Genomic DNA, 11,248 nt, shown 5'->3' with positions numbered 1-11,248 from the left:
ATTTATGACTGTAATTGGGTTTTATTATTATTTTTTATAACTAACAAATGAAAAATATATTATAATACATCAATTATTTATTTAACATCAATATTATACAAACAAGAAAATATGTCAAAAAACACAGTAACAAATAAATAATTTAAAATAATTTCTTTCTTTTAGTATTTTTTTTTGCTGCTAATTTTTTCCTCTGATCATTTATTGACTTTGAACGAAATGACACACACTGGAAAGATAAATATACAAATCTTAAAATTGTACATTAACAACAAAAAACAAATATTTACAATTTTGACTAATGTAGGAACTTCAGATGACCCTAAAATGGATCGCCTTATACAGAGTGATTTTTTAAGCATACTCACACCAATTTTCCCTTTTATACTAAATTTTTAGAATATTTTCCAATTCCTAATATCTTTTGTACTATTAAAGATTAGTAAATACAAACTTCTGTTTTTCAAACAAGAACCCCCCCCCCCTTTTTTAAAGCAAATTATTTCAGTGGCATCATTGGGGGGCATTTTCCCCTCTTGTCATTAGCATACCAGGTATGGGCAATTTTTAGTTTTTCATTAAAAATGAAAAAACGGAAGTTTGTATTGTCACAGGATCATCTTTAAGTGGTACAAAAAATCTCACGGATTCATAAATATGGTCAAATGTATTCAAATTTTAAAAAATCACTGTGTACTATGAAAACTAATGAAATCAATATTTTCATGGAAAACTTACAAACAATAATTGAATCAATTATTAATAAGTAGTTAAATTCATTAATATCTTATAAGAATAAAAATAATTTTGATGTATGAAAGAAATAGTAGGTTGGCTAATATAATAAATAAATTTAAAAAAAAGTATATTAATCTAATAACTAACATTTTAAATTTTAATAAATATTTTACTTTATCATCCAAGAACGTCATAAGTTTTTGCATACTTATGTTTACATTGTACTGTTTTAAATCATCTTTCAGTTCTTCAATCCAAATAGGTTCATAACACAAAATCTTTTTATGAAGATTTTCATTGACTCTGAGCAAATCTCTAAAGCCCATATCTATTGAAGCTAAAATAACAACATTTATTATGATTCAAAATTGTATACAAAATACATAAATAATTTTCCTAGTATATTTTCCTAAGCACAAACTTTAATTAGTAAGTGTTTTGAAACAAACCACATTTGCTCTGCTTGAGTAATAGTTTGCCCGAGACATAGCCATTGTGTTTATAAAATAACCACAATTGTGATCAAATGTAGCTCAAGTCAAAACACAGCTCTAGTTTTAAATACATATAATAAACTGATAATAGTTGAAAAACAACATTTTATTTGATTAATGTCACTGTAATTGAATGAGACACAACAAAAATAGACTATGTGTCTTATATTTCACAAACCATAGCATATAGCAATGATAATGTATTAGCGTTGAATAACGATTAACAATAATTATAGTAGTATATATGCCATAGTAATATTATATAGTCAGTTAAAATAATATTTGCTTTTCTTAAACGTTAATTACAAATCACTTTTTTTTTTTAGTTCAGAAAAGCTACTGAAAATCAATAAATTACTTCTTTAAAGTTATACATAAATAAGAATTCTTAGTTTCAGAGTCTAATTCCCGTATATACATACATTCATTTTTATATATATATACATACATTCATTTTTATATATACATACATACATTCATTTTTATATATATATATAGATAATACTTGCTATAGATCTTTATAAAACTTACTTTTATTTGATAAATTTGTTTGACTATAAGTTTCCAATTCGTCATAATCTCCAGCTTCATATAAAGGCATTCCAGGTTCTGAACTATAATATTAAATGTACAACACAATAAATTATGCTTGTGTTCAGTACTAATAAATGATAATAACAATTTAAATGTTTAAAATATAGTTACCTATCAGAAGAATCAGAATACTGTTCAGAGTCTTCAACACATTTTGCTTCTTCAGAATCATATTTAGGATGAGTTACATCATAGATATGTCTTAATATAAGCTTTCCTTTGCGCCTTCCGAGATCTTTAAGGCCATAACGTTCAAATTCTTTCTAAAATTACAATTGAAAATTCAAATAAAAATTGGTTAATTATTAAAATTTTTAGTGAAAAAACTGCATGTAAGAAATTAATATTGATTACTGACTATATACTTATATTTAAATATGTAACTAAAACTTTTTAATTACAAACTAAGTTTCAAATTTATTCAAATTGTCTATAATAAAAGTTGAGTGCACTAATCAAAAACAATTACTAGATTTTTCTCTAATAAATATTTTAATTAAATTAACTTGCACCCTCTTAGGACACCTATGCTATGTATTTCTTTCTTGAAAATGTTTTGTCAAAACTTCTAAATAAAGATGGTAAAATTACATTTATTAGTCATTCAAGTACCCTTATAATATCTCTACTAATTAAGACATAAAATAGTTTAAACTCATTTAGGACTATCAAAGATATTCGGTAGGTATAATGAAATAATAAGTACATGATTAATCTATAAACAGAAGTATCTAGGACCATTTGTTACTAGTTAATGCTAAGTCTCTTAAAGAAATACTTACTCTTAAATCTGGTGTTTTCATTGTACTATAATTTGGCAAAGGTGTTATTTGTCCATTAGTTCCAATGACAGATTCTGATTGAACCCTGCGTAAACTCTTTGGAGTACTTATTCTACTGCCGTATTTATTTGGTGTTACTGCATTTTTCATTTGATGATTTACTATATCAACATTACTTGAAATAGTTGGTGGTGAAGTTTGTAAATCCATATTAATATGATTTACTATTTTTTGGGGTGTTGATAATACTTCAGAGTCATTTACTAAGACCGGAGAATTTTTCTCCGATAAAACTGGTGACACATATTGAGGACTAATATTAACTGGTTGCCAATCATTATAGTCCATCCACGGATCGTCAATTATTTGTTCAAAGGCTGATTTATTTTGCTCATCCTCTTTTTCATTTGATGTAGTTTGTGATGTAATAGGTGATTGATCAGTTTCAATTTGAGAACTTTGAGGTCTAAATGAAGTGTATTCACTTGATGAACATGTAGTTAAATCAACAGGTTCTTTTATGTATACTGGGGAATTGACAAGATTGTTAGAAGGTGATATTATATTTTTCTTCGATAAGATATTTTTCAACTGTTCAAAATATGAATTAGATTTGTCTAAAACATTTGTCTTATCCGACCATATTGTATCACTGATATCATCACTGTTTTCTACATTATTAATTGGTGAAGTGTTTAAAAATGTTGATGGCATATCTTTACATTGAAATAATTGCTCAGTAAATTTGGATAGTAATTTTGAATTACTACATTTAGGTGAAATTGTATTGCTTGAGAAATTTGTTGAACAGAAGTCTTCATTTGTTTTTGTATTAATGTTTGCATAATAATCTCCATCGTTAATTGGATATGAACAATTTGACCTAATGTCACCTCCTCTTAATGGTGACGCAATTGATACACAATTGTTTGTTTCAAAATTTGTAGTTAAACTGTCATGGCTTGGAGAATTTATTTTCCTCGGTGCATTTGAAACGGAAGTTGAAGAATTTTGACAATTTTGTTGAGCATTATTATTCAATGGCAATGTTGAAAATGATGTCAATAAACTGTCATTTTTTATCTTATCAATCGTATAGATAGAATCTGAGCTACTATCATTTATTAGGTCTATAAAATTTGTATTACTTGACGGTGGAATTTGAGCATTAGTACGATTTGTGAAAAGAAACTTTGGTACAGTGGAAATTACGGTGTTTTCATCATCAATATTTATGAATGTCGTAGTTCTTGGTGTTGAAGTAGTGGACTTGTTAACAAAAGAATTGCCCAATTTAGTGTTGCAATTTCTTTGATGTAATATATTTGGACTAACTGAATGAATTGAATCTAAGCTACTATCGTTTAACTCAATAACACTTATAGCATTACTTTTATCAACTGAGTTGAATGGAAAAACATTTTTCATTCTCTTAATGCTTGCTTGAAAAGGTGTACAATAGTTTTCATTTGATAGATTAATATTTCTATCATAAGATGTACCATTATAACGAGACAAAATCATATCTATCGATTCATTGTCACTATCACTGATGATTGTAATTAATTCTGGTTCTTTACGTGAATTAGTAAGTGTAGAAATTTTGTCCGAAGGAATTTCTAAATCAATAGGGACGTTTTTGATGTTATTCAACTTTAAGTCAGCTTTTGTGCTTGATTCATCCACTGATAATGATTTGGGGGATACCCTTCCAATATCTAATGTTGGGCTAATGTGTACATCGTTGCTGTCAATATCCATATTATAATCATTTTGAGTAGACGTAGGCGTTAGTTGAATATGTACAGTTGATGCACTATGAAAAGAATGAGCTGGACTTTTCATCGGTGAAATAGTTTGAGGTGGAACATTAATATCTAAATTTCCTGTGAATGATGAATTGTGACGTTGACTTTGGTTGCAATTGTATAACCACTGTTTAGTTTTCAACACACTCAAGGATTTTTCATCATTCACAGTTGTTCCTAAAAAATTAGAACTCATATAACCTATTTCTTCACTTGTATTATCTGTCATAAACATATCTGGACTGTGAGCTCTATATCTTTTATTATCAGTTGAATATAATTCTGAGCTTTTACGTTTTGATGCTTTATCGTATTCTTCAGAAAACCATCCATGTTTTCCATCATCATCATGTATGACTATTTGAACATTGTACCTTGTTACTAAATGCAAATAATCTCTTCTGTACTCAGGACTTATTAATTGTTCTTGGCCAGAATAAATCAGTTCTAAGAATGCCATGCATGCTTCATAAGTGTACTCAGACCACATAATCATTTTTTTTGATTTATGTGTACCAGATTCTTCTGTAATAATGTCATTCAAAATATCAGGGCACTGTACATGAAGCACTAGAATGTGAGCTGGAATTTCATGTTCATCTTTGGAAAAGATAGTTATATCACTCATAAACTGACTACCTATCATTGATTTCCATTTAGATGAATACTCTGGCATAGTTTTATTTCCAACTATTGTATGATGTGTAACATTTTCCTTAAAAACATTTGAATCATCTAAAACTGCATGTAATGTATTACTGACTTCCTCATCAGTAGTATTTGGTTCCTAAATAAAATATTAAACAATTATTAATATGATAATATAATGTAGATATAAATGTACAGAAAAATAACTTATATGACTATTAAATAGCAATAATTTACAGAAAACATTCGAAATATTTATCAAATCATAATATAAACTTAATAATTATTTACATTATTCTTCTTAACCCGTCATTGGTTGAGCTTTTTTTAATTAAAAATTGGTCACGTGATGAGTATTTTCCTCAATTTTATATGTTGTAAATCACCAAACACATTAATTATTAGTAGTAATATCCCTTTTAAAATTCATATATTTGAATATTTATTTCATCATTTATATATACAACATTGAAAAAAGGTGGGCAAGTGGGTGTCGCTATGCTGTACAGTAGATTACAGATGGGTCACTGTTATGGATTGTGTTAAATTTGAATTCAATGATATAATATCATTGTATAAGAAAAACGATTCTAAGTGAAGACAGTCACTCAGCATATGATATGACTAAGTATATTTGATGATGTTATAATTGTGAATAAAGTAGTTTATATATAACCTATATACATGGAACATTGTTGTGAGTTTTCAATCCTTACCTCTAAAAGTTGAACATTTTATAAATTTGATACATTTTGTCAAAATTCGAACTTTAAATGCTTATTAAAAAAAATTGTGCCCGTGTATTATTAAGATTTTTCGACTGCTATTGTAGCAACTAGCAATATATCAGGAACCCAGTAAATGTTCACGCTTTTTGGCCCAACAAATACAATTTTATTGATATTTGTGGTAAAAAAAAGTTTAAAAAAATTGAAATTTGGAATTGTCCATAAACAGCTCAAAACGAGTCAAAGTGATTATGGTGTATAGAAAAATGAGAATACAAACATTCAGTGAAATTTTCATGTATCTACAGTTATTCGTTTTTGAATTACAACAAAATAAGAAAATTGCTTTATGAGAAATCAAGTGAATATGCAATGTTGTAAAAATATGAACTTCAAACGCTCATAAAAATTTAATTTGACTTTCTTGTGGACATTTTTTTTTTTTACAATTCTATTAGGAATCTTGTATTACATTTCAAATCTTAGATTTAAAATGAAATTTTTTTATGAATTACTAACTGAAAATAATAAACTAACAGAAATGTCAGTTCAATTCAAAACAAATCAATATTTTTTGAAAAGTTTTCATTACAGCCTGCAGAAAAATAGATCAGCATGTAAATAGTGCATGTGCTTTAAAAAATAACTCATATTAAAGTCAATGGTAGTTGGTAAAACTCAAGGTAAAGCCAATACAAATAATAAAACTTGAATGAAAATTAAGTATAATATTAAATTTACAATTACCTGTTTTATAGTATCTTCATGTAAAGGAAATCGAACAATATTTTGTAAACCATTGCTTTCACTGGGACTTATGAACTTGGACACATTTTTCACATAAAATTCAAATACATTATCTTCTTCAAGTAATGATTTCTTCCAGAGTACACAATTCTATAACAATAAAAATAAAAATGTATTCTTATACATTTAAAATGTTTAGTTTGTAGATTTGGGGTGGATATAAAGGGTTAGACAATAGTATAAAATTTTTTTTCATCTGTCATCACTCAAGAAGTATAAAAATTACTTAAATCTTCAAAGTTTAGGATGGTTTCTGGTAGAAAATCTGATCTAGTAGGTAGGTAGTTTGCCACTTTGGGAGGTTAAAAGACTCTTTTTGGAAACTCTTAGTACTTTACAGAAAAATATAAATTTTTTTTATTTGAAAGAATTTTCAATTCTAAGAAAAGAGGTATAAGTTTAACATTTCTACTTGCATTATTCAATGTTATGACTTTTGAGAAGTAAAAGAAAAACAGGTGACGTCATTGGGCCAGGCCTGATGTAATTTCCTATCTTATATGTGTAAGAGTTGCTCACTTCACTCAATAATTTACTTACCTAGTATATTTTTGAATTTTTACTGTACATATGTGATATGTTTTTATGTAATTATAGTGTTGGTGGAACCAGCATTTTTCTTAAGTGTAGTTATTTTGAAATATTTAAATCTTATAAAATACATTTTTGTTATGGACGTCTAGTAAGTGAAGCAGTCACTTACCATGACACAAACATGGCCGCAACCGGCCATTATCTCTTATAATATTTTAATATTTAAAAAGAACATAAACATTAAATTGCAATTCTGATATTTCTATCATCTTAGCACAACAAATCACGCATTTATTAGTAAATCAAAATTCAAAAACTTAAAGTAGTAAATCATTGAGTACATTGAGCCACTTTTACACTGGCAAGATAGGAAATTATATCAAGCCCGGCCTAATGACATCACCCAGCTATTCCATATAGTCAAAAATGATTTTTTTTACATTGAATTTTTACCAAATCGTTTTTGTTAGTTCTGATTTCAATAATTTAATATTTAATAATATGAAGAAAACATTTTTTTGTATTGTGCTCCTTTTAATAATTGACAAAAATTCAATAGATTTACGATAAAATATTTGTTTCTTGGTCAAACAGTTCTAAAGAGCAATACAAAGTATTTCACAAGTTGTTCTTACAGCAATTAAAATTTTTTTAAGCAGTCACCATTATTATAAGCATGCCAAGTCAACTTTTAATAAAACCTGATAATAAAACAATTAATAATGATCCAAATTATTTTACAGTACCTAATTTAAAAAAATATTTATCAGACTGAAACATTTTGCTATTAAATTTGTTATTAACTTTGATACACATTATAATTTTATAAACCTTTTAGAATTTAATTAATTAATAAAGTTATTAACCAAAACCCTTTTCTTTATCAACTCTATTTTAAGAGGATGTGATACCCGCATTTGTTGTCTCTGTCTTACAAGTGCATACCATAGCAAATTCTAAGCTCAGCAGAACACATGCAGATAGGCTTTTTATTATATTTTAATTTTAAAACGAGTTATTTTAAAATTGTAAATTGTCTGTACACCTTAAAATACTCATAACTTGCTTTAAAATTAAAATATAATAAAAAACCAATGAGGTTGCCTAGATAATAATCTAAACTAGATTTTATAAGAGGTCAATTCCCTCTAATTTTTAAACAAACAGAGTAGCACATGTTCTGCTGAGCGTAGAATTTGGTATGTTACACCCTTGTAAGACGGAGACAACACATGCAGGTATCACGTCCTCTTAAAGTAGGTCTGAATTGAATTAAATTTTAATGCAACATTTTTGGCTACAATTACTAAATATATCAACTAACAATATAAATATAATATAATATAAACTATCCTTAAAAATAAATGTTGGTCCACCTAACAAGCAACTTAGGGCCTGTATTACAATAATTGATCTAAGGTTAAACCGCGGTATTCGGCCGGTAAAATCAGTGGGTTAAGCATAATTGAAGTGTAATCGACTATTGTAATACAGGCCCTAAGTCACCCACATTGATCCACCATCAAATTTAAATTGATTACATCTATTATATTAGACTAATACAATTACATAACTGATCTACATACACCCTAAACCTAAAATACAGTAGAAAGATACTCTTGTATCCTCAGTTATTTAATATTCATTATTATATTAAAAATTTCCGGTTAAATATACCACACCATGAAGATACTAGAAATATAAAAACTTGAAAATATAAAAAATATTTAGGATTATTATAAATTTAAAATGATATGTAGAACTGTCGATGGTCTGTTCATTTGAAATTATGTAATTGTACTATCAATTATATTTAAATTATTAAATCTTCAGTCTCTCCAGTATTTAATATCCAATATCATCTAACTCTTAATATCTTTATAAATTAGACTAATTAGTATTAATCTTAACAATAACAACTTACAGGATTTCTTATTTTATTTAAATATTTGGATCTTAATTTTATATTGGGACAGTCATTCAATGATGTTTCTGGTGATAATGTATCACAGTCTATGAGAATCATTGCTACTTTTTCAGTAATTCTTTTCTGACGATCTTCTTGTGTTTGCTTGAATAACAAAGAATTGGTTTTATAAACTGTAAAAAAATAATTTAAAATAAATAAATATTTAAATATAAGATATATAAATAGTGATGAGTAAATAACAGTTTTTTTTTCAATATCATGAATAATTTTTAATAGCATTAGCTGAACAATTATACAATTATAATTATAATACAATATATTATTTGTATTTAAATATTAGGAAAACTTTCAATTAACATCAGAAAATATTCAGCCATAATAAAATGTTGGTATAGCTTATAAATGAATGATATAAAATTGTAATATTAATGGTTTTTTGCATCATTATTGGTATACCAAACCTTACTTATTGATTATAGGTTAGATCAATATTTTTAAAAAAAACTGTGAGCTTATCAAGTAACATTAGTCTAACATTAATTATACAATCAAATGTTTATTTATATATACTAACAATTCTTAGATTTGGATTTAATTGGCTGATTTGATATAAAACCAAAGCTTTCCAATGTTTTTCTTTTTTCTATGGCCTCGGCTTCTAAGCCTGCTTCTAAAAGGTTTTCAGATTCTTTTATAATTTCAGCTTCTTTAGACTCTTGTAAAGACATAGACATAGCAATAGCCAAATCAAAATTAGAATCATTTCCAATCTAAAATGTAAAAAGTAATTTTACTATTATATATATATTTGATATATCAAGAATATCAATATTATACCTTTAATTTTGTTTGTTTAGTACACTTTTTTTTTATTTTAACATCTTTACTTTTTGCTAACTTAGGTAGTCCTAGTGCTTCTCTTTCAGCTGTTTGACGCTCTTGAAGATCTACAGCTTTTATAAGTACTTCAGATGATAAATTATGTGATGTACCACATGATTTAACATGGTTAATGAAATTTTTGATATCAATCATTTGTAAACAAACTGGACATTGTTTACTTTCATTTATAACGTCAGGTACATTTTGATCTGGAGATGTTTTAAAAACACTTTGTGACATAGTTGTTTTTTCATCCTGAGGACGTACAGAATGCAACATTTCTACAAAACTATCATTTTCAGATAACAAACTATTATTTGGTAAATTATTATACTCGGATTTTACAGAATCACTTGTTGTTAAATCTTGGCATTTACTGAAAAAAAGTAAAATAATTTAAATTTATTTTGGTGCTATATATTTATTTCGGTTATATTTCCACTACTGGTATCTATATTTTCAGGCTTATTGTGGTTAACTAATTAACTATAGTTGTAATTTCAATATTATATATTGTATAACAATTAATAAATGAGAATGTGATTATGATAAAAATAATATAATAAAAAAATTGTATGTAATCAGTCATGAACCACAAAATTATAATAACAGTTGGCCATTTAATGTTCAAATATTAATCCTGAAATATGGTATCCAATTTCCGATGTATGAATGATAGTTAATATTAGTAACAAATAATCCAAAAATTCTAGTACTGGCAAGTAGCGGGAAGATAACCGAAATGTACTTTTATTTTTCACAAGTAATAATAAATTGTTTTATTTACTTTGCAGGATCAGTAGGTAATGCACTGTTACTGTTTTGCTTTTTTAATTTTAATGTTAATTTAGATTGAGAAAATAAATTCATTTTAAAATTTTAATATATATACTTTTAAAGACTATGATTAATTACAAATAAACAAACTAAAAGAAAATAAAAAATTATATTTTTAATGGTGAAAAATCATCCTTTTTCAACATAACTTCATCTTTTCTATGCTTTAGATTCTTTGTATCAGGATTGAAATTTTTTCTAATCATTTCTAATCTATAATTTTCTTCTGGTGAACGATCCCAATAACCATTTTTGATTTGTTCATTTAGTTTTTTTGTAGATGGTAATTGTCTATAAGAGAAAAAAAATGTATTAAATATGCAATTTTGTAATGAACCTAGCTACAATATTATATAGGTATAAGGAAAAGAAAATTAACTAAAATTAAAATATATAATATAAAATTCTACTATAATCACAGAATATAATCAACAATCTATCGGCAGTGTTATCAATGTTATTCTCA

General features: G+C 26.4%; 2 protein-coding genes across 2 annotated transcripts; both read right to left on the bottom strand.

The window, feature by feature from the left end:
- Window position 1: 1 nt before the first annotated feature.
- LOC100160556 lies at window positions 2-10,883 on the bottom strand. Its single transcript, XM_029489813.1, has 10 exons — window positions 10,733-10,883; window positions 9,901-10,321; window positions 9,638-9,833; window positions 9,058-9,233; window positions 6,540-6,689; window positions 2,609-5,203; window positions 1,938-2,089; window positions 1,764-1,846; window positions 912-1,075; window positions 2-229 (listed from the first exon to the last, which is right to left on the bottom strand). The coding sequence occupies exons 1-10, from the start codon at window positions 10,813-10,815 to the stop codon at window positions 143-145; spliced, it is 4,107 nt and encodes a 1,368-aa protein (XP_029345673.1). The 5' UTR covers window positions 10,816-10,883; the 3' UTR covers window positions 2-142.
- On the bottom strand, window positions 10,811-11,073 carry LOC115034103 (the record flags this gene model as incomplete). Its single annotated transcript, XM_029489823.1, is given in 1 exon segment — window positions 10,811-11,073. A coding segment is annotated over 1 exon segment (184 nt), but the record flags the coding sequence as incomplete, so codon positions are not given.
- Between the last annotated feature and the right edge of the window lie 175 nt (window positions 11,074-11,248).

This window comes from Acyrthosiphon pisum, chromosome A2 (genome assembly GCF_005508785.2).
Source record: "Acyrthosiphon pisum isolate AL4f chromosome A2, pea_aphid_22Mar2018_4r6ur, whole genome shotgun sequence".
Classification (NCBI taxonomy): domain Eukaryota; kingdom Metazoa; phylum Arthropoda; class Insecta; order Hemiptera; family Aphididae; genus Acyrthosiphon; species Acyrthosiphon pisum.
This window is presented reverse-complemented; position numbering and strand designations above follow the sequence as displayed.